At 35.9% G+C, this 23,041-nt stretch overlaps 1 protein-coding gene across 1 annotated transcript in view; it reads left to right on the forward strand.

Annotated features, from left to right (window-relative positions):
- PRKN (parkin RBR E3 ubiquitin protein ligase) overlaps positions 1-23,041 on the forward strand; it is a 679,650-nt gene that overhangs the window by 206,467 nt on the left and 450,142 nt on the right. The window contains exon 3 of the mRNA XM_084202932.1: positions 7,367-7,607. Coding sequence (XP_084059058.1) covers positions 7,367-7,607 — 241 coding nt within the window. The remainder of the gene's footprint in view (positions 1-7,366; positions 7,608-23,041) is intronic.

A 23,041-nucleotide genomic window follows, 5' to 3' on the forward strand; every position in this document is an offset into this window, starting at 1 on the left:
ATTAAGTGTCAGTGTGAGGCCACTTTTATGCCTGTTCCTCACATCCTCACTGATACTTAATGTATGCCTTCAGTGAAGACACAGAAGTGTAAGTAGATTGGCAGTGTCTGCCTTGCTGAGATAAATCTTCTCAAAGAAAAAATTAAGGGGAAAAAGGAAATACAAATTAGATCTTATGGTAGTCAAATAACACATAGCCCACAGTCCTGAGGCCATGCTGCTCTTGCTCACTGTGAACAGGACTTCCTTATGAGACCTTTTCAGTGCACAGTACCTTTTATTAGCATTTAACCCAGACCAAAATGTGCCTAAATGTAATTCATTCAAGCATTTTACAGAATACACTTGTTCTGTTTCAGTGTGGCTTGAGAAGAAATTAGAGCAATGGCAAATGCAACCCATACCTTATAAATAATAAGCTTTCTGGTTTTATGTTTACAGCTGGAGATAACATGTTCAGAGAATATAAATTCTTTCAGGTAGTTCAGTGTGGAAGATGGAATAATAATGAGATGCACTCAAATGTGTTTAGGAGGAAAGCAAATGGTCATGAGAACTTAATTGTATTCATTTTTAATATAGCATTATAAGCTTCTCATTGTCTTATTGCTTTCTATACAGGTATTATAATAAATGGCGGGTTTATAGGTTTTTCTTTGTGCACAATATATGAAATTACAAGAAGGGAAAAGTTTTTCATTTACTAAGAAAAGTTTTATATGAATTTAGTGTTCATTTGGCTATTTCTCTTCCATTTTATATTGCATGATATGTTCTTAATGTCACTGTGGAGATACTAATAGCTTTGTAAACATAATATCAAAAAATCTGGCTGCCTTCTGTGTCTTTTGTAGATCATTATGCAGAGTTTTGAAGGGAATAACAATAATCTAAGCAGGTATTTTAATGTTGCAAACTGTCTCGTGCTGCCAATAAAACATTTTTATTTGTTAGAAGGGTTCATATATCTTTTGGGAATTCGTGCTAAAAGATCTACATTCAAGAAAAGTTATCATATTAATGGTGTCATTTTATTAGTAATGCCATTTAGAAATATGTATATAGCATTGCTAAGGTCTTAGATTGTGTACAAAAAGTAATAACCCTGCAACATTCCTAACTGAGCATTAACTCTGCATTCCCTCCACTGAGCTAGAAATTAGCATTAAATTTTTGTGTTATAATGTGAAAAAGATGGAAATGAAGCATGAAGTGATTTGTAAGTGAAGGAAGAGGGGGAATTCTGACTTAGTTGAATACATTTCCATTTCCAGCAAATTATTAACTCATTAAGGGACTAGACAGTATAAAATCCTAAGTCTTTTACTTCTCTTTAAAGAGTATCATTCAGAGCAGAACCATTGTAATATATGAACTATTGTCTTTGACTGTAAAACAGGGGATTTTATTTTTGTAAATGCTAGTCAGGGCTTGTTGCTACACACAGGGACCACTGGCTGAAAGGACTGTTGTAAATCCCACACTATTCCCACTTATTTCTTCTTGTTCAGCATCAACTGTTCTCTTTGCTTAAAAATAATAAAATCTAAATTTGAATGTGTCTGAGTTAACTCTTCTGCTAAGTGAAGGGTTTTCTGCCTTTTCATCACATTTATTTGAATGTGTGGTGCTTTCAGTAATATATCTATTTTTCTTTCTACTTTTAGGTGTTGCTTAGCACCCACAATATTCTGAATGTTAAACTAGAACAGTAGTGTATAACTCTAGTAATGTTGAAAAGGTGAACTGAAATCAAATATAGATGTATTCCAAAGCATCATAAAAGAGCAAGTAGTTCCTGATTGCTGGAATTTAACTGCTAAGTGGTCCATGTAATTTAGGCCTGGTGGTGCACTGGCTTTTTTCCCTTGCCCCATGTGGAGCAATCTTTAGTTCACTGCCACTGAGCAGTCAGTATTCACACAAATGGATGGTGATATCAGATCAGAGTGCTGATTTGCTTCATTATTTTAACAGTGCTTAATTTTCCCTTCAGGTTTCCCCTTGCCATGACCTGCATAAGATTCTCTGAGCCCAGAAGCTGATTTTTCTTTCTATATTAGCTGATCAAATAAAGGATGTTAAGTCTTCTTGCAAATCTTGCTTCCAGTTTCTTAAACCGACATGGCTTAACAGAATATTATTGCCATATCTGTGGTTTCTACTTCAGGTAGTCTCCACTCTCAAATTCATTATATACCTGCTAATATACCATTCACTAATATACCAGCTTTAGCTTCCTATATAATTAAGTGTATTATCATGGTGTTGCTTTCTTCTTCTTGCTCTTTTGCATTCATTGTGATCAGGGGATGAAACAGTGTTCCTCTTCCAATTGATTTCCTTTCTGTTTCTGCTGCCTTTGAGACCTGAACTCTGTCCTTGTGAAAGGGTTACAGCAACAGTTGAGTAAGGCTTGCTGAGCTTTTTTTTCTCTCTCTTCTGGGAACTTCATATGCTTATTTGTCTGTTTTGAAGGTCATCTTTAGTGTCTCTGTACATTATCCTTGAAAAAATATTTTCCCGATAAAATTAGTGTGTCATCTACACTTTTACATGGGGTCCCATCGGTTTGAAGACATGTGTTGTGCTAGTTTTAAGGAACAAAACCAAAACCAACAACAACAAAAAAACAGCTGGAAAGCCAGCTTCTTGGGTTTTGTTGATCATTCATAGAAAATACCTTCTCTTGAGCATTGGCCTTATGTGAATCTCTTAGGGAATGTCATCAGGCAGTCTATTTAGATCTGCTTGATCTAAATAGGCAGGAATTAGACAATTCCACTGTTATTGTATCCAAAATAGGCCCCAGGAATTCCTGGGTAAAGGTGTGAATCTCCAGGTAGTATATAAGTTCGATTTTCTAACTGAATCATAGATAGTGGAGTGGGAAGAATTTTTCTGTGTGATTGATACGCAATAAGAAAATACCTCAACACCTTGAAACTCCCAACTCATGGTTATCAGGAAATGGAAATTTATCATATTCATTTTCAGACAAAACACCACAAGCTTTTTTATATTCAGATACAAAACTTCAGATTCAAGCTATTTTCTGTGCTAATGTTTCTTTAAATAAAAAGTTACAAAATGAAGTGTATTGCACTTCAGAAAATATGACTTCTCTAGTGGGCTTTATACTTGTTAGACTGAGAAAATTCTTTTCGGTATTGGTGTTCCTATCCAAATATGCTGTGAAGAAGATATCAAACAGAAATCTGCAGAACCACAGAATGGTTTGGGTTGGAAAGGACAATAAAGATTACGTAGTTCCCACCCCCTCACTGTGGACAGGGATGCCACCCACTAGATCAGGTGGGCCCAGCCCTCCTGGCCTTGAACACTTCCAGGTATGGAACATCTACAGCTTCTCTGGGCAACCTGTCCCAATGCCCCACCACCCTTTCAGTGAAAAATTTCTTCCTGGGATCTAATATTTTTGTTTAAAAATGTTCCCCATTGGCCTGTAACTATCCGCCCATGTAAAAAGTCCCTCTTTTTTTTTTTTCCTAAGTCTGCTTCAAGTACTGAAAGGCTGCAGTGAGGTCTCCCCAGAGCCTAACAAGAGGACTTCAGAGTAACTTAAACACAGTCATCTTTTCCCTTTTCATAATTTATTTCAGTCTTCCCAGCCGACCTTCTAGTTAGCCCATTGCTCTCAGCAACAAAGGATATTATGTTGTTCATTCAGGATGTGCTGATTCAGCCTTGTGAAATTCAACTTGAGAATTAAGAAAAAAACAGGCAAAAGACTTGAATGAAAAAAAAGTTTTAATTTTATTTTCTCTGCTATGAATTAATTTTCCCAAGCTGGCCAAAACCTATTTTCTCTAAAAAAACAGTCCTTATTACTGAGTTTCATAATTTTTTGATCATCTCAGTTCCCTTTGCTCTAGTGAAAGAAGATACTTCACAATCTACTTTACTTTTTATACACTTGTAGTTTTTCCCATTGGAATAGGGCACACAGGCATTAATTTGAATCAACAGATAAGACAAGACAATATCTCTAGAATCATTAATAATAGATGTACTTAAAAGCATGTTTCCTGCGGCGAAACAAATACATGAAGGAAACAAAAGTGACATTGACATAAATAATTGTATCTTACAATAGTAACCTAAGGCACAACCTAAACTCTCACAGAAACAACTAGAAGTCCACCTCTTTTCTCAAAGAAGAAGCTGCAGACTTAGCCCATCTATTGTCCATGAAACGTAATCTGCTATAAAGCATTAATCACCCATATTCTGGAAAATGCTTGATTATGTTCCCATCCAGATCTCTCCACAATTAATGTATGATGACAACTCTTTTTATTTTCTTCTTGTACTGTTTTATCACTTTTCTTACAAAGGTCAAGGATTATTTTCCTCCTTTAAACACAAGCCAAATTCAGTTCAAATATACTCAGAAAAACATTACAAAACTGATGCTTTAGGATTCTGTGTTTGTTATTGTTCAGTGGCTTCTATGTGAAATCTACACAGGGTAAATATCAAAGGATGTTGTGTCTTTCTCCTACCTGCTCTTTGAAAGTTATCCTGAGATCCACTAATTAAGCTTTCCTGAGACCTTATCTACACTGTCATCATCAGTAGTGATGTTCAATCTGTCAAAGCTTGTTTTTGTTTTAGATAAAGAGATGGAAGAAAGCTCAGATACAACATGTTCATCTGTCCTCTTAAAATTTTATTAAGGGAAAAACCAAAAACCACTATTGCTATGGTCATATACAGAATCACAGAATATTCTGAGTTGGAGGAGACCCACAAGGATCATTGAGTCCAACTCTGAAGTGAATGGCCCATGCAGAGATCAAATCCACAACCTTGGCGTTATTAGCTCTGCGCTCTAACCAGATGAGGCAGCCTGTAAAACTGCCTAAACTGCAAATTTTGCAGCTTTTTCTGAAGTATGAAGTTCCTGATATTGCTGAAGAGAGAACAGTAGGTCAGATAGAGTTCTATTTTGTCAGCCCTTCCATTGTTTCTGAGCTAACCACAAAGCCTCCAGGTTGCAAAAGGAACCTGAAAAGGACCTATACTTTTAAAAGACCAGTTGACATACCTAGGCAAATAAACATGTACAGCAGCCAAGATCATGCAAGAATGGTTGGAAATGATTGTGGTGGAGTTGGGGAGTAATTTTGTTTTGTGTATGCTCTTTCGATCCCTTTTATTCTCTCGTATGCACTATCCCCTCAGTGTGATTATGGCACAGCATCAGGCAGTGAGCTGAACCAGGAACTGATGCAAGCTTTAAAAAATAAAAAACAACCTACTGAAAAGGACAGTAAATATTGAGAAAAAAATGAAAGGCAGAACATTGGCTGCTTAAGCAAGCAAAACTGCCAGAAGAGGTGATCATTAAAATAGAATATGACTAATTGACAATTTATTAGGGGTTTCTAAGGTTGTGAGTTTTTACATAAATGCTTATTTCTCTTTTAAGCTCTCACTGTAACTGAGCAAATCACTTTTGAGCTCCTCATTTGCCTAGTTATTAATTTCATTATTAATTTCTCTTAGATTATTAATTTTTTTAGTGCTGCGTGGTATTCTTAGCAGAAGAAGTTTAAGAGTGACAGACAGGTTTTGAATATTGTGTTAATGAATGAAATGATTGAGCTATTTAAATGGATCTTGTTAAAATGCTAGGGGCAACAAGATGTAAAAAAAAAACCAAAAAGGAGAGACCTTTAATGTCAACATGATCTTTTAAGGTTGTAATCTAATAATTGCTTTGATTGAATATTAAGACTGCAGTGTCCTTGCTCTAACAAATATCTGCTGCCTGATTACTCTTTCACTAAGGAGAGAGTGTATTGCTGAAAATTCAATTAAAACAAAACAAAAGCCAGATTTTTGTCCTTTAAATTACATTGCATAAAAAGAAAGTGTGGAGGGAGAAGTACTGAGAAATAATGTAAGAGAATGAAGGAAAACCACTCAACGTAAAAGAGACCAGAACAGAAGTGGTAGAAGAGAGCATGAGAAAATGAGGGTATAAAGAGCACTAAAATATCTGTAAAGGAATCTTTTCCAATTAAAGTGTGCATAGTTGTTGCACAGAAACATGACAATATTTAAATATTGTGTAGCTACAGAGATCAGAAGGTATGAATGTAGACACAAATGTAGAAACAAATGCATCAGAACTCTTTCTGTTTCTCCCAAATGGATTCAACAGTCTGTCTTGACACTTCACAGCAGAGATGGCCAACCTAATGATGCTGCAGAGAGTTAGGAAATTAATTTTAGACAGACTCCACATTTTCTGTGTAGGCTGATGCTTATGTTCATTCGTGACACTGAAGAATTAGGTGTGGGTCTCCAGAAGGTATCACCGAATAAAAAATAATTTTTCTTTCAAGGTGTGTTGTGGAAAGATCAATACAAGTTTTTCTTGAAAGAACTTTGTTAATGATAGGTCTTCCAAAATCTTTGTAATTTCTATTTCTGGCATAATATTTTGCTTTTCTGTTCTTTATTGTTAAAATGCTGAACAAGTTGTGAAAGACATTCTGATTTATCATGTATAAACCTTTCATGAGATCCTTATTTATCCTGCTATTTTCTAAGATGCACAGTCTAGAAAGACTGTCTAAGAATCACCTCTGGTGAGGAGGGAATAGGAGGAGAAGCTTCTAAATATGTGAGATCATAAAATGGTCTCATTTTGGGCTAAAATGGCTAGCAGTTCTTTTGTTTTATCATGAAAGACCACAGCAGTCATGAGATCTTCCACAGGCTTTCTCTCAAGTCTATCTAAAGTCAACAGTTAAATGTCTTTTTTGGAAAGAATGGAAAACTCATACTGAGTCTACATCTAAAACCAGATTTAAACTAAAAATTACACTACAGAGAAGAAATAGTATCACTCTTCATCAGCAGCATCATCTTTCCTGTCCCTGATTATAAATATATTTTAGAGAAGCTTGTTCATGAACTCTCTGTGATCATCAACTTTGACCCTAAATTGCTACATGAAGAGTGTGTTTCAGCATTATCTGTGCAAGTGCCTTTAAGTGTTGAATATTCTTAGTGCTTGATTTAGTAATGCTCCCTCCGGAGATTTTTTACTTTGTGCCAATAAACCTGACTTATTTAGAGCTGTTGGCTCTGATCCACTGTTTCTTTGTTAAATGTCTAGCGCTTGTAAGTGTTGTGACCCTTTTGGCAATGCAAGTAATCCTAATTCCAGCAATTTACACTTGTCACTTTGCTTTAAACTCCATTACTGCACACTGAAATTCTCCACAAAATGGTTTGGAGACCATTTAACAAATAAATTGGAGATAGAGGGATTTTGTCCATTATGTCACAATTAATTCTTTATCATGATTTTGGTTTTGTGTTACAGAATTGTGATCTGGCCCAGCAGAGCATTGTTCATATTGTTCAGAGTCCACAGAACAACAGTCAGAACAAGGAGAAGACAGAAGATAGCTGTGTTGGAGGTGTTCTAAAAGCCTTGAACAGAGAACCTGAGAGTTTAACTCGCATAGATCTCAGTACAAGCATCCTCCCATCAGTCTCTGCAGGGTTGGCAGTTATTCTGGATCCTGGAAAAAACAGTGTTTCACCTCCTGTTGAAAAATCAGGTAATTCAGTGACTTAGTACATTTCAATATACATTTCTAAATGTGTCTTTTTCTTTCTTAGGTGAACAGTTCTAGTTCCATACCATGGGGAAAAAGCCCCCAAAATATATGGTTTATTTTATTTATTTAACAAAAAAATACAACAATATTAAGATGATAAGCATCTAATGTGTCTTCTAGAAAAATAATTTTGCTTTGTGGATAAAATTAGTGATTTCTTGTGTTGCTCCTGTATCTAAGTTGTATTAAGCTCATATTTTTATAAATTATTATAAGACAGCAAAACCCCCAAAGGCCTATGAGAAGGCAAAATATAGTCTCTGCAAAATTTCCATTATGGAAGTTTCCTTAACTAGAATGTTGGGCAGTTTATGCTTTGCAAATGTGCTTAATTCCCAATCTGTTGGGATGTTTTCATACCCATACATTTTATAAGAAAATATTTACAATCTCTTTAAGATTTATTATAGCTTTCCTGGCCAACACATGATGGTGGTGATTGTTACTATGGACATTTGAAGTTCTTCATCCACCAAATGGTTACTAAGAATATCTTCATTGTGAAAAATAATCTGAGGCACAGGTTGCTGCAAAATGATCTTACGGACACTCTTGCCCCCGTGAAGATACATCATTCTGTGCAATAACAGATACTGTTGTGATTTGTCATAATAGTCCATCAGAGATGTCTTTTTATAAAGAACAGTGCACAGATACCCTTTTTGCACAGTACAGAAGGTAACAGCAAACATATATATCCAGAGTACAGAAGATAAATTATGAATATGACAGAGATACCTCTGTGACTAACCTGGACACAGAACTCATCTTGCTTAAAAACATGGCTACTATAACTGTTAAAATAACTTCTAAAGAATTTATTAAGTAGCTCATGCAGAAAATATACAATCCATGGGAGGGTCACAGAAGTATTCCACAACTGACTTGGTCAACCTCTCACTGCCAGCTAATGATGAATGAGTGTGGTTTAGGAGCAAATTAGTACCCAGCTTAATGATCCACATCTCCCAATCTGAATGAGTAATGAGATAAGAGGGGTGCATGCTGATTTAAATCTGGTAAACTAGGGACAGGGCTTCAGCCTGGGCTTACTGTCAGATGAAAGGCAAAAGTGTGAGCTTTTAAACATTACCACATATTTTTTCATTACTGTACATATGTAGGGGGATTTAATAGCTGTGCTTGACTTTACAGAATAGCTTATGCATGTGCAAGGACTTCGAAAATGTGTAATGTGACATATTTGTCCACAGACTACAAACTCTGGGAAGCTAAGCATTAACTGATAGGTCTTCTATTGCAGCAAATATTTTCATGGCAGAATGCATGAGGGAAAAATGTATTGATAAAATATGTGGGCTAGTTTTATCTGTGATTAAATTATAAAGGCTTTTTATCATAAAAGAGAAAAAAGAAAAAGAAGACCCACTCTAATGACTGATAGTTCTTTGTGAAAGGATGTTAATAATAATGTCTTTTTAAAGGCCTGTTAACTTCTTTTTGTCTGTTCAGCTCCATCCCTTTGTTCAATATGGGGAACTATATTTTTCCTTATGGATTTCGGGTGAGTTAATTTGTAGTCACTTAAAAAAAATATTATTCCAAAGATGAGTTTATCAGTTTTGCAGTAAACTTTACTGTGTAGCAAGGATTTCCTTTGGCATAAATGAAATGAGTAATAAATGAAATGACTAATAGCAGTGGGAATGAGTGGCTTAAGAAAGTAGGTGCTATCATTGATAGCTGAAATTATATTTACCAAGCTATTGTCCTTGGAGATGAATGGTTGCAGTGATCAGTCTACAGCAGCAACCTCGACAGGAGAATGAAGGGTAATCTTTATTGTTCCACGTGTACATGATAAATTTAAACATAAAATTTAGAGGCAAACGTTTCATTAATTGATTAAATTAATATTGTTTAGTCTAATGTGCTACACAGCTATTTCATAATTGCAGCAGTAAACACTGAGACTTAAGTTTTTATGAAGCCTAAGTTATTTTTATTTGTTATGCTGGCCCCATGTTCCTGCCCTGATTTTATTTGCCCTCCTTTGAATTCTGAGAAAAAGGTTTGTGGTACTTTTCACAAGAGCGTCTCCCAGAATCTTTTGCAGTGTTTGACTGCTAAAATAGTATTTTTGAAGTATTTACGTGAATGCTTAGAAAACAAAATTTCACCAGACAAACCAGGAGAGAGGTAACTCTTGTTACGCTGTACTGCTAATATATAGGCAATATATTTAGGTAGTATGAACTGCTGCACTTGATGAGACAAAAAACCCTTATGGCCTGGCAGTGTGTCCCCAAGGATATTGTTTGCTCCTTGCAGAAGCATGTAACAGGACATCCTCCTCCCAGCTCACCTCCACTCTTGTGTGAGTAATGAAACCAGCTCCTGACTGGTCTGGATGTGTATCTTACTTCCACTGTGCCACTGTGTTTTTTAGACTACAGTGTGTTTCTCTATGAGAAATTCAGAAGTTTGAAAGTCACTAATAAGTGGAAAAAAATATGAAAATGGATCCAAATAATCTCTTCAAAGAGAATTCTCTCATCAAAGAATTCCAGGTTTCCTGTCTTTGCAGACAAAAGTAATAGAAATGCCTTTTCTTCTCAGTTTTTGTTGTTGTTGTTGTTGTTTTGGGGGTTGTTTGTTTGTTTGTTTTGTTGTTGTTTCTTTGCTCTGAAAACTTTGTGTGATTCCTAGAGGACATGTAAAAAATCTCAGCATAGGATTTTCATTCTACTTCACCCCCTTCTAATTTGCATCTGTCCAATGTCTGGAACAAAGTGCTTTAATAAACACAATATAAGTAAATGAAACTATGTTCCATAATGGTTGCATATCAGCAGGTACATGTGTAAGATGAAGAGATAATGGTTGGACTCGATGACCTTAGAGGTCTTTTCTAACCTTAACAATTCCATGATTCTCCGATTTCCACCTGAAAAACAATGAATCTGTAAAACATAAGGGTTTGTGTGACTCATCTGCTGAATATGAGAATGCATCATGACTTCAAATTCAAGAAAGCCAATGGAATATTTGGAAGTATAAACAGAAAACAGAGTGGATTGCAGAAAATGTTTTCTCTGCTTTTGACGCTTGCATAACTAAAACCAGTATAACTCACTGTTTTGATGACTAACTCATAGAAGGTTCAGGAGAAGAGTCATGAGAATCCTACAAAAGTGCACATCATGATTGGTTTATATTTGTTTTGGCATCTGTGGAGTGAAAGTTTGGTATTCTGGGAATATTAGGTTTTACCAGCTGTTTTAGGATTTTAGCTCTCATTGTCTAGAAAGTGCAAGCCAGCAAATACAAATACCACACATGGATTTTAACTTGCCAGGAAATCAACCACCAATGCAAGCTATCCTAGCTTACAAGAATTCTCCACATTTGTCCATTTTTAAAAAATGTAGAACATTTTTTTCTGAAACATGAAGATAGGACTTCAACCTAGAAGTATTATGGATGGTTCTAGACAGGAAGTCAGACTGCAGAATCCCATTCTCTCCCCTTTTTAAATGATGTCAAGCAAATTTGTAATATGAAAAAAAAGAGTTAGTTCAATAGAATGTTTTCTGTAAGCTGACATGAATGTTGTTACTTATGTAATTTCCAGTTTAATCCATTATTCATTATGGTTTATTATTTTGTCTGAATCAAGTGGATGTGATCATCATTACTTAGGGTTTTTTTTTACTTTCAACTTCTAAATAAATGTTCATCTAATCAGTTCCAAATAAAAATCCTGGTGTTCTGTAGGTAAACTTTTACAAATGCTTGATTTCAAGGCACCTCTAATTCCCTATCTTTTCATGTTCTTCTGTTCTCAGAAGAGTTAATAAAGTACTGGTATATACTGACTTATATGTGCCAACTTGTAAATTCTAGCAGAAAGAGGGATTGATTGTCTAGCTGGGAAATGCTTTACCAAAACTTTATATATGTTTGAACTTCTTGGCTTTCCCAATAATACAAGTATCAGTTAAGGCAGATGAAACTGTCGTTACCAAAACCTCAGTATTTTTAGTGATGCATGAAGTGATGAACTGGTGCCCATTCCATGTAAGAGTCTGATTCCATGAAAGAGACAGTAAAAAACACTTAGTAGGAAAAGCCACCATTTCAGGTGTGGCTAGTCAGATCTGTTCATGCTTCTGAGGTAAGCCCTGGTGAGGAAAAAAGCCCATATCAATTTAACAATTTAAATTGCTGACATTTAAAAATAGTTTTTGAATAGTATTCTGATGGCTATGTGTTAAAAATTCCTGTGCCCTGTAATTGATCTTACACTTTATTATAATTATTTCGCTCAAAAAGCCTAAAAGGATAAGAATTTTTGTGTCAAATCTGTTTGAAGTAAATGAGTAGTCTGAACTCCTGAAGTACTGTAAAATTACTTCACAGTTTTATAGACCTTATAATCCCAAATTAGATCCAGGTTGGGCAGGGTTATGGTGTACATCTACCTCCCCATTTGCATGTGGTGCTAGGCTGAGTACCACTGCCCAGTGCCGAGCTGAGAACAACTGCAGCTATTTCTTATGCCTTTTCAAGGATTTCAGCAAATTGTGAGCACTCATCCTTTCAGGATGGCTTCCAGCGTGGAAAGAACATTTTCATTGACATTCAGAAACGTGAGGCTCTGACCTAATATTGCTTTTCTCTGTTACAACTCAAAATAGCTAAGAATTTACTATCCCCTTAAAAGAGATAAAGAAGGATTCCTAAAATTTCTCGTGTCATTTAACTGCATTTCTTTAAAAAGGAAACTAATCAGTATAAAGATTTTTTTTCCTTTGGCATGTGTACAAATAATTTGTGGCTTAATTATAACATTAATTAATTAATTAAATATACCTTAGGTCCATGGTATTGTAAATCAGTCATTTGAACAAGGAAAATCAGTATTCTATGCAATTTACATTTAGTAGTTAGGCCTTTTTTTTCTAGAGTTGTCAACATTTTGTTTTGAAAACAAATTACCAGAGTGCTTATACTGACCTTTCTTAAATTTCTTGAAATATTAATACAGTCCTTCCTGGTGATTACATGATTCTTATGATAGTCCTCTTTTACAGGCATCCATTTGAATAAGATTCATATTGCTGGACAAGAAAAAGTAATAAATTACTTAATATGCAACCAATGTATTCTTTCAGTAGACATATTCAAGTAACTAGTTAGGTTACTATTTATTTTTGGATTTGGTGCCCTGACAGTTTACTTTTGTATTAGGATTAAACTACTTTTAATTTAAATGAAAATGCATCAAGCAGCTCATTGTGATTTAGCCTATATTTGATTCAGATTTTTACAATATATTATTTTCAAAACTTCTAACTATTAAATACAATACTAATTTGAGGATCAATCTACACCCAGAAAAGGGAAGGTATTAATTTACCTTTTTAAGAAATGCAGAACAAAATACCAACTCAGAAATAATACACTAGTCCTGATTTTAACAAATAGTTTCTGGGAATTAAGGCTGCATTTGTCTTCATTACACACTGTAAATTTACTGTATGTACAATTCTATTTTAAAGTTCAAAACAAATTTTTACAAAATTCCTGCAGTGAATTCCTGGACAGCTCTCTGTGTGCCAGTGGTTAAGTCTGGCACGTTGTTAATTGCTATCACTGTGCCTTCATTGCATACATTAAACTGTTAGACTTTCACTGTTAGGCTTTTTGTCTTAAATTTGCTGTCAATGTACATGCCATAACATGATGCCATGTTCATTGCAGTGATGTGTTGTAGTCACAAAAGTTGAGTTCATTGGGCCTGAGAGCTCTTTTAAAAGAGAAACTGGAACTAAAGCACTTGTCTTCTTTCCTCTCGGTTTTTCCTTTCTTATTTGATAGTTTTATATTTCTTCTCCCAGTCCTGAATCTCCTTTGTGCTCTTCACTGCTTCCATTGTTTTTGTTTTGCCAGCTACCTTTCATAGGTGTTCCATAACTAGGAGATGTTCTACCCATTTGCAGTCCCTCATGCATGTTTTGTTTTGTTTTGCTCTGTTTTGTTTTGTTTTACAAACTTTTGTGATGTGGATGCCTCCTAAGACAAAAATGTGTGCAACTACACACCTCTTTGTTGATTTGGTAGTCACATTGCTCACATACTTGATGCAAAGTGTTTACACATTGTCCCTGACTAGATTGTCACAGTGTTAGAACATGTTTTTCAGCAGTAACCATCTTTTAAGTATGTGCATCTCAGGTCTAAAAATCCATGTGTATTAATAGAAGAGTATGGCAATATCCTTTTCATAGTGTAAAGAGACATTGGATTTCATTTTAGCTCAATTGCACGAATTATTTCCTACATATTGAATGAGAATTTTAAAAAAAATTTTAAGTTCTCAAGCTGTTTGGTAAATGTTGTATGACAGAAGTTGTTGAACTGCGATCCATGTTTGAAGCTGTGAGGTCCAGAAGGATTTTTATTGATTATCCATTGAAATGATGGTTAGAGTGCTCTAGTTCCACTTGTTTTTGACTGCTAAAATATATTGCAGTGCTAGAGTCAAGGAATTGTTTCAGTTGGAAGAGACCTTAAGGTCATTGAGTCCAAAGGTTAACACATCACTCTACCAAGTCCACCACTGAACTACGTTCCTAAGTGCCACATCTGAACTTTAAATGCCACCAGGAATGGTGACTCAACTCCTTCCCTGGGCAGCTTGTTAGTGTCAGTATATATTAAATTATCCCTCCTGATTCTGTACTTTCTTGGATTATGCTCTGTGATTATGTTCAGAGGAATGTGCTCATTTTCCCCTAGGAAAATGCTTCCTGTTAAAAATAGGTTAATGTTTCTGAAACAGTACTCTTTTTTTGATGCACAGCAAAAAAGAAACCACTGAATTACTATTATGTGAGCTCAAATATATTGCCAGTCTAAATCTAGTTCTCTTCTTTTAATAGTTTCCTATTTTGTATACAATAATTCAAATAAAAATATGTTCTTATTACAGAAAGTTTTATTTAGAGAAGGAGTATTCCCCTTTTCAAATAATCACCTATGTACCCCTATCTGATTATCCTTTATATTTGTCATCTGGGCAAGTTGACAAGATTGGTAATGGTATTTCTATTCTGATCTTCATTGGAAAAAACCAGTCTCCAGTGTCAATTCAGGGCTTGATTGGAGAAGAGAAGGAGAGTTTTCAGCCCAAAAATTAACTATTTCTAATTCTTTCAACATTTCTTTTAAGAGAGTTAAGCTTAAGAAAACTATTTTACTTTCAGAAGGGTTATGAAAATTTGTCATTACAAAGTCCTTGGAAGTTTGCTCTTATGTATATTTTATCTTCTTTTAGGGTTATTAACCCTTGACAATTCACTGCAGCAATACTTCCAAATTCTATATATAAAAATTGATATCCTCTCTTCACCTTCTAGCAACAGCAGAAAGTGATTTTATAAGACATTAGCATAATGGAACCTTTTCAATAAAATGATAAATTGAGGCCATTTCAGAAAACAGAACGCACACTTGATAATTTATTGCAGCCAGTGCCATGCTGGAGACCTCATTCATATGATATGCTTTTAACGCTGATGGGAATGGTGCCGTTTTCCCATCACACCTTGCATGTCTGTGAAATTAATTTGAGAGGAAAAATGTAAAAAATGCTCTTTTCTAATAGAGGCTAAAGCTCTTCCGGGAATGCTTATCTTTACATGACATAATTGTCTCTCATGAACGTGTCTAATTACTTTATGGTTTTTAAAGGCCCTTCCATGTTAATTGAACAGTGGCATTTGCTGACTCCCCTGTGTCAAGTGGTGAGGTGGAACAGAGTTGTGTTCTTAGAATGTAATAATGTTCTTATTTTGATTGATTATGAGGGACAACATGGATGGACTTGCTTTTGCAAGTGCATCGCTTATGCCTTTACACCTCCAGCTGGAGGTGACATTTGTAGATGGAAAATGTTCTGTACTGATAAAACTATGCATTGTATGCTTTCCAGAATGATTGTTGACAATAATTTATTACTGATGCTACTAGGAAAAATAGGAAAGTAATACTTAGGAAGCATTTTAGGGTGATTCTTTTTTGACAGGAAGAGTCCAATTATGAGGCACAAGTAAAAGTCATAAAATCATAGAATGGTTTGAGTTAGGAGAGATCTTAAAGGTCATCTAGTTCCAACCCCTCTGCCATGGGCACCTGTCACTACACCAGGTTTCTCAAAGCCCCATCCAACCTACCAGGGTTGGGGCATCCACAGCTTTTCTGGGCAACTTGTTCCAGCGCCTCACCATGCACTGCATGGTTTCTGTACGAGCTCTTAGCACTCGAAATGGCAGGAATCAGTCTGTGCTCAAGTCATGTGCTCAACATTCATTAATGTCATTGGAGCTCTGTGCACACAGCAAGGACATCAGGACCTATTAAAAAGGCTTGATCTACAGAAAGTGATTACATGGAAGAGATTAAAAAATTCTGTTGATAGTAGAAGGTGAAAATAGCTTCACAAAACACACCCTGCTTTCTCCTTATAAATACAAATAATTTCAATGGGACTAAATTTGAACTTGTGTGAAAGAAAAAGATCATTCTATTTGGCAGGGGAAGACACATTGTCTGGTTTTGGTTTGGTGTTTTGGGGTTTTTCTTGTGTGGGGGTGTCCTTGAAAGCCACCATGTTTGCTAAGCACCATCAGTTGCTTACAAGCTTTCATGATGCCCTGTTGGTGCAACAGTCAGTTCTGTGGGTCTTGACATTTACTTGTCAAAAGACAGGAATAGAGAAAAAGAAGCATATGGGTAAGGAGATGGGTCTTTGGGTGCAGGGTGAGGGAACAGAAGGACATCATGCTCCAAGCTGAGCCTGTCCATCATACACTGATGAACAGCTTTCTGCAATGCTGTAGAACTTGTCAGTGATTTCATTATAAGCCCCTGGTTTTATTACAAGCTTCTGGTTTTCAGTCCTGGCTGACATTATCTTACTGCATTTTTGCTCTGAAGGTGGTTTAACCAAAAATGTGAAAAAGATCAAAAGTTCACTTGAGCAACTAAAGTAGCAGGAAACACAGCTCCTCCTTTGTTCACCACAGTTTGCTCTTTAGCTTTGTCACAGAATAAATACTCAGCATATATTACTGGAAGGAAATTCTAACTGGCAGCAATTGGTTCCTGATTTAAAGGTTTCTGATTTAAAGGTATATCACTTGGCAACAGAATTTTTTCTACTTCAACTCTTCCCAAATAATTAGCTTCCACTAATTATTTTTGGGGTAGCTGAATCAAATATCAGTAATGTTTTAAATAAAGTCTGTGCTGGAAATATGGCCAGGTGAAGATCATGATTAACATTATCAGGGACTTCTCCCAAGCAAATTTTAGTTCTCTTCAAAAGAATCTTGTGTTTATTCTAATAAAAATTAAGTAAATAGCAAAATCTCCACTATCTTCAGCTGTGAAAGGTTAAGATCTAAATTCCTGATTTGATGCAGATTAGTGATTATGGATATTGCTCTTTAATCCCTCTTGATACCCAAAGTGTGATGAATAGCTATATATCCTGGTTTCTAAACCCCACAGCATTGTTCACAGTAATTTTTAACTTGTTAAAAACATAGTGAGGGAACGTTACAAGGGCTGTAGCTGAGCTAGTATTTGACTCATCTTGAGCTATATCTTCTTTATAACTCTAACCATTGTGAAGTATTTAGGATAGAAATGCAAAAAATCTGTTTCAAACAGAAATGTTACTAGTCCTCAACATTTTCCCCCTAATCTGTAATAGAAATTTTTCAGGTACACTAAATCTAGCAGTGTAATGTGAACAAACACATTTTGTATCTGCTAGCCAGGCAGAAAGATTTGTGTTTGACCAGTAATATGTAGATAAATAAAACATCCTCATGAAACATTGCCATATCTAAAAACATCTAACATTCTCTTTTCTGCACAATCTCTTTCATATTTCACTTTGCTATCCTTATTCTCCTGTAGCCCCCTCTGGAGTCTCTTTCCCTGGCTAAATGGCTTATAAATATACTATAAATAGGGCAGAACTGCAATGTTGATTACCTCTAGCACAAATATGTAGTAGAACAGGAATCCGCATTAGGTACTGGAGATGTAGCTATAATACCTTTATTGTCTTCTAGATTATCATAATTCTTCAAGAGAATCAGCTAGAGATCAAATGCTTACTGATGAAGGAGGTAGGGAGGCATTGGGATGAAATCTTTTCTCTTTAGAATCTGCAGGAATGTCTTCTACTTTATAGTGTGAATTGGGAATCAACACTAGAAAGGAGAACCCCTCCAGCACATAACTTTGTCAAACTGTGAAAAGCATTGTATGGAAAGAAAAACAACAATCTTTCTTAGGTTTATGTGAGATGGCAGGAGGGGAAGGGGCTTTTGTAGAGATTAAGAGGTATGAAGTACATCTCAAGTTGAATGTACAAAATCGTCTTTAAGCATTTCTGTTTAACTTCAACAAAACCATTCTACAAAATCAATTTGTTTAATTGATTGGCGTGGCACCCCAGGGAGTAACTGGGAGTTCAGCTGGCAGCCTCTGGTTTGCTGTCACACTAATTGGGAGTTGGGTAACGAGCAGCTGCTAAAGCTCTCTGCTGTTCATAGATAAGGTGGTGAGGAGTGGAGGCTCTACAGGTCATGAGGCAGGAAAGCTAACACGGGGCAGAGGGTGGTTTCACAAACTGACAGGTTGAAGAATGATAGCAGGACTTGATTTAAATTAATCCAGCAGAAAATTGCTATGCAATCTAGTCTCTAAACTGCAATGAAAATTTCATACTGATATCCATTTGAAGACAATGTACATATAGAATAAAACATATATATGTACGTATATATATTATATATGCATGTATGTATTTATATATACATATAATATGTATAAAACATATATAACACATATATAACTGATGAAACAAAGAACATGTTGGTGAATGAACCATATGTATATTGATAATATCTCTTACTGAGAAGGTTCTCAGGGCCTACAAATTACTGCATTCTCACTTCATCATGTGTTTGCATTAAAGGAAAAAGAGTAATTAAGAGTTAAAGTGACGCATATCAACTTAGAAACTTCAACATTAGCCTAATTCATTCTGATAGAGAAGCCATTTGATTCCTTTTCGATAATAAAGTGTGTTTTGTATGAAGGTAATCAAGCCAACAGGTTTATCGGGCTGCAGCCCCCCCAAAGGGTCTCTTCAAAGTGTAAGTGGGGAAAGGTCATGAGCTGAAGCTCAAAGCTTTCCTGTGTAGAATTATGCATCTTGGCATAGCATGGCGGGGTCACTAGACCATAGGTACCATCACCCCTCTGTGAGAAATTTTTAGATGTATTGAGGCATCTGTAAGAGTTGCAAGGAGAAGATTAGTTGGTATCGCTGTTTCAAAGTCTGAGACTATTATTTCCATGCTTCTTATCAAATAACAGACGTAGATGCTCAGCAGACTGTACGTGTAAACATGTCAGTGAGGATTACTATGATTCCATTTTCTGCACATTTAACTTTAATGTGATGAATCTTGCTGCCTTTCAGCTAATCTGTGGATGGGGAATTCTGTTAGTTAATGCAGAGCTAGAGGTTCTTTGAGGTTTAAGCTCTGAGCTTTGAGTGCGTATTGTCTTTCTCTTTGTCTTTCCCTTTGCCTGTCTTTCCTTCTTTTTCTGAAATACTTAGTTCCATGTTTTTCTTCCTCTACAGAAGGAAGTTAGCTCTTAGCATGCGTCACAACAGAATTGCTTTAAAAAGCTGTTGTTTACTGCTCATTGCTTAAATATCTAGGCTGGTTTTAATAGCCTGGAAAAACTGTATCCCTTCTTCCCAAACCCTTAAAGAGATAAAGAAACTTCTTGACGTAGGTTTGTATTTTCAAAAACTGTCTTCTAAATGCAAAAGGGTGTTGCTGCATATCCAACATTCCAGTTTAGAGTATGTGTGAAGAGAGTGTGTGAAATTCTAAGCTGACCTTTTTCTTAAAATCATTCCTATTCTTTGCAGTATAGTTCTGGAATTGCATTATATAAAAGTGATGCAATGATCATGCAATTATGTTGAGATAAGAGAGCATGGTAAAGTGCCATTTTCACTCAATCTTTTCCATTTTTCTGCACAAGCCTTTAAGAGAATGGTTGCCAATATATGTCTTTTCACTTGTAAAACCAGCTAAGGAACTTCCTCAAAATATTACTTTTATTGAAATAAGAAGTTACTTATGTCATTAAATAGCACATTTCAGAAACTAAATAGTTCAATTTTAAAAGGGCCAGTAGTGGTATTTCTGCCTTCATTGAAAAACGTTGTATCAACTAAGTTTTAGATACATCTTTCCTGAGCCATTTTCCATCTCTCTTTCACTCCTAAGAGAAGTAAATTGTCAATAAATTTCTACTTCTGTGGGATCTTCAGAGTGTGGAGCCTGACATGCAGGGCATTGAAGATGAAAAAAAGTATCACAGGTAATTTGAAAAGACCGTTTCTGTGGTATACACTTTTATTGTGGAATGTTTTGTGACACACTGAAATGTCAGAATAAAACCACTAACAAGTTATTTAGTATATTAATGAACAGTCCTGTGAAAGTTGTATCTGTAGAACTTATGAATGCAAAGCAAAGATAGAATTGTACATGCTACATGAAAGTGGAGCACGTAATAGATTTTTACAGATTTTGTACAGCCTTGTTTTCTGGGATGGGGTTTTTTTGTTTGGTTGGATTTCCTTCTCGATTCCTCTCAATAATTCCTAGCACTCAATTTACTTTTTTGATTGCTACTGAGCATCGAGCTGACATTTTCATACAACTAGCTATTATAGCCCCCAAGTTCCTGTTTTTGTGTGATAATAACTAGTCAAAACGATCACTGTTTGGGTAAAATTATTTTTCCTATGTATATCACCTCACATTTATCGACAAGGAATTTAATTTTTCATTTTACTGTCACTCAGCATCCTGCAGTCTTCAATGTGTTTTTTCTGGTTGACCTTAATTTTTACTACCCTGAAAAAATCGTATCACTAGCAAACATTGTCAGTTCACTGTTCATTTCCGTTTTACTGATGGTGAATACTCAAGTCCTGGAACCATTTTTTTGGGGACTGTACTGTGAAAACTGATCATTTATCCTGAACTTTCTTTCCTGTATTTTAACTATGTATTTGAACACAAGAGAATTTTGCATTTCATTTAGTAACAATATAATTTTATTTAAAAACTGCTGATAAAGGGTTTTTTTAATCACAGAATCATAGAATTACTTGGGTTGGAAAGGTCCATAGAAATAATCTAGTTCCAATCCCCTTCCATGAGCAGTGGTGCTTCCCTCAGGCCAGTCTGGTCAAAGCTCCAGCCAAGAAGGCCTTGACCACTTCCAAGGATAAAGTTTTAGTACCTTGAATAAATCAATTACCTTCCATATAAGCCTTGATACGTCTTTATGTGTTACTTGGGTGCTCTGAAAAACAAACTTTTCCAGAATGTCATATATTGGGGTGACAGCTAACAGCAAGAATGTTGCTGCTGGTTTCCAGCCTTTCATAGTTGGAATTGATTGAGTTGTAATTGCAGTTGAGTAGAGCTGGGGTTTTTGGGACACAGGAAGTAATTAGGGAGCTAATACAGAGAAGAGGGCAGTAGGAATAGACATTGTTTTGACTTTTTCAACCTTGTGCCTGCATGGGTGTTTAGCTAGTTGTGTCAAAATTGAGAAATGCGCAGTTGTGTAAATTGGGTCAGACTTTTACTAAAGGAGCTGTGTGAGAAAGAGCTGCTGGAAGCCTTGTCAGAGGTTTCACCTCGCACATCCTCAGTGAGCCCACTGGCCCAGGAGTTACATTTAAGCTCGGGTCCTTTCCTTTGTTGCATCACTGGGCTATGTTTTCAAATGTGCTGTGTCTGGATGTATATCTTGTATATTCTTGTTTTCCTGGCCTGACGTGGGACCAGCCTTGTCCTTATGGAATTTCTTGATGACCACTGGTTTAATTTTTAAGCATTTCTTAGTTTATTTGCTGAATCTGTAACCAACTGGGTCTGCTGCTCCTACTGAAGCCTGCCCTACATGATCTGTGCAACCAAGGCAGACTTCTGGAGCATCTTCACTTCCCTTCACGTGCTCAGGCTTAAACTCAGAAGTCGCTGCCTTCAGCTGCAAATAAGCCAGGCCCAGCCAGCTGTCATCACCACAGGTCACATTCAGTCCCCTCACTGATGTAAAAAGCAGCTCAAGTGGAGCTTTGTGGGGAATATTATGATTGCTACATAGTGGTTTCCTCATGCACAAGAAATTCATTTTATGGGAGACCTTTTGACACTCTTAAGTCTTGAACACTTTGTTGTCGTAGCACTGTTTTTCTCCCATGTATTATTTGCCAAGCTTTCAGCAGTTTCATGAAATTTCTGGTTTGTTGTTTTGCTTTGTTTTGTTTTGTTTTTTTTTTTTAATTCCGTGTTTTGCTGTCTGGCAGATTCATCACAATTGGTTTTTGGTGGGTATTATTTTTTCCTCTTTTTGAATCCTTCACTCCTTATTGTTAATATGAGCAATAATCTTGAATTTTGCTCCTTTGTCTGAAAATCAGAGAACAAGCTGAAGGCGAGGAAGATATATTGTGAGAGGTAAGAGAAAGGTGACCTTATATAGAGGTCAAGAAAGGGAATAAGACAGGGAAAAGGTAATTATAGAAGTTAGATGGGTAAAAAGATAATGAGGGATTTCGGTGAAATATAAAAGAAAGTGGAGGTAAATGATACTGGGGCTCAGAAAAGTGAAGCAGATGATTCTTTCATGATAATGATTGGAAGAGAAAGCCTAATCTACTAATGTCCTGAATTCCAGTAATTTAAGATAGATCAAATGCTGTGCTTTTTGTGTTTTTTAAATTCGTAGATGTCTCCTGGTTGCTTTTTCGCACACAAAATTTTTCACTGAAAAGGCATTAAAAAGATAAGTGTGCCTCATTGTCTTTGTCAAGTAGCTTCTGATACTCCACCTCTTAGGCATTATACACTCTTCAGCCAAATTTCAACTCTTAAACTGTTAGTCCTTCTAACAATGATAAGTCCATTTTTTTTTCTAAATAGCTGTGTATTCCATATACTTTAATTACCTGAGATCCATAGACATTCTGCAAGTCCTGTTTGAGAATCAAGGAGTAGTGATTGATTTATTGGGGTTTTTTCCTGATTTATTCTGTTTCATATTCTTATCCATACTGCAGAATTCTTTAGCTCTTAGTCATAAGTTCTTTTGCATGGCATCACCATATAGGGTTCATCTTCCCTAATTTTAGAGGTTTGCAAAGTAGATATTTCTACCACACCTAGTGGTTCTAAATCCCCACAAAAGAGAGAAACAGAACCTTTTAGGCACAATTTATC

The sequence above is a fragment of the Fringilla coelebs genome (assembly GCF_963513975.1).
Source record: "Fringilla coelebs genome assembly, chromosome: 3".
Classification (NCBI taxonomy): domain Eukaryota; kingdom Metazoa; phylum Chordata; class Aves; order Passeriformes; family Fringillidae; genus Fringilla; species Fringilla coelebs.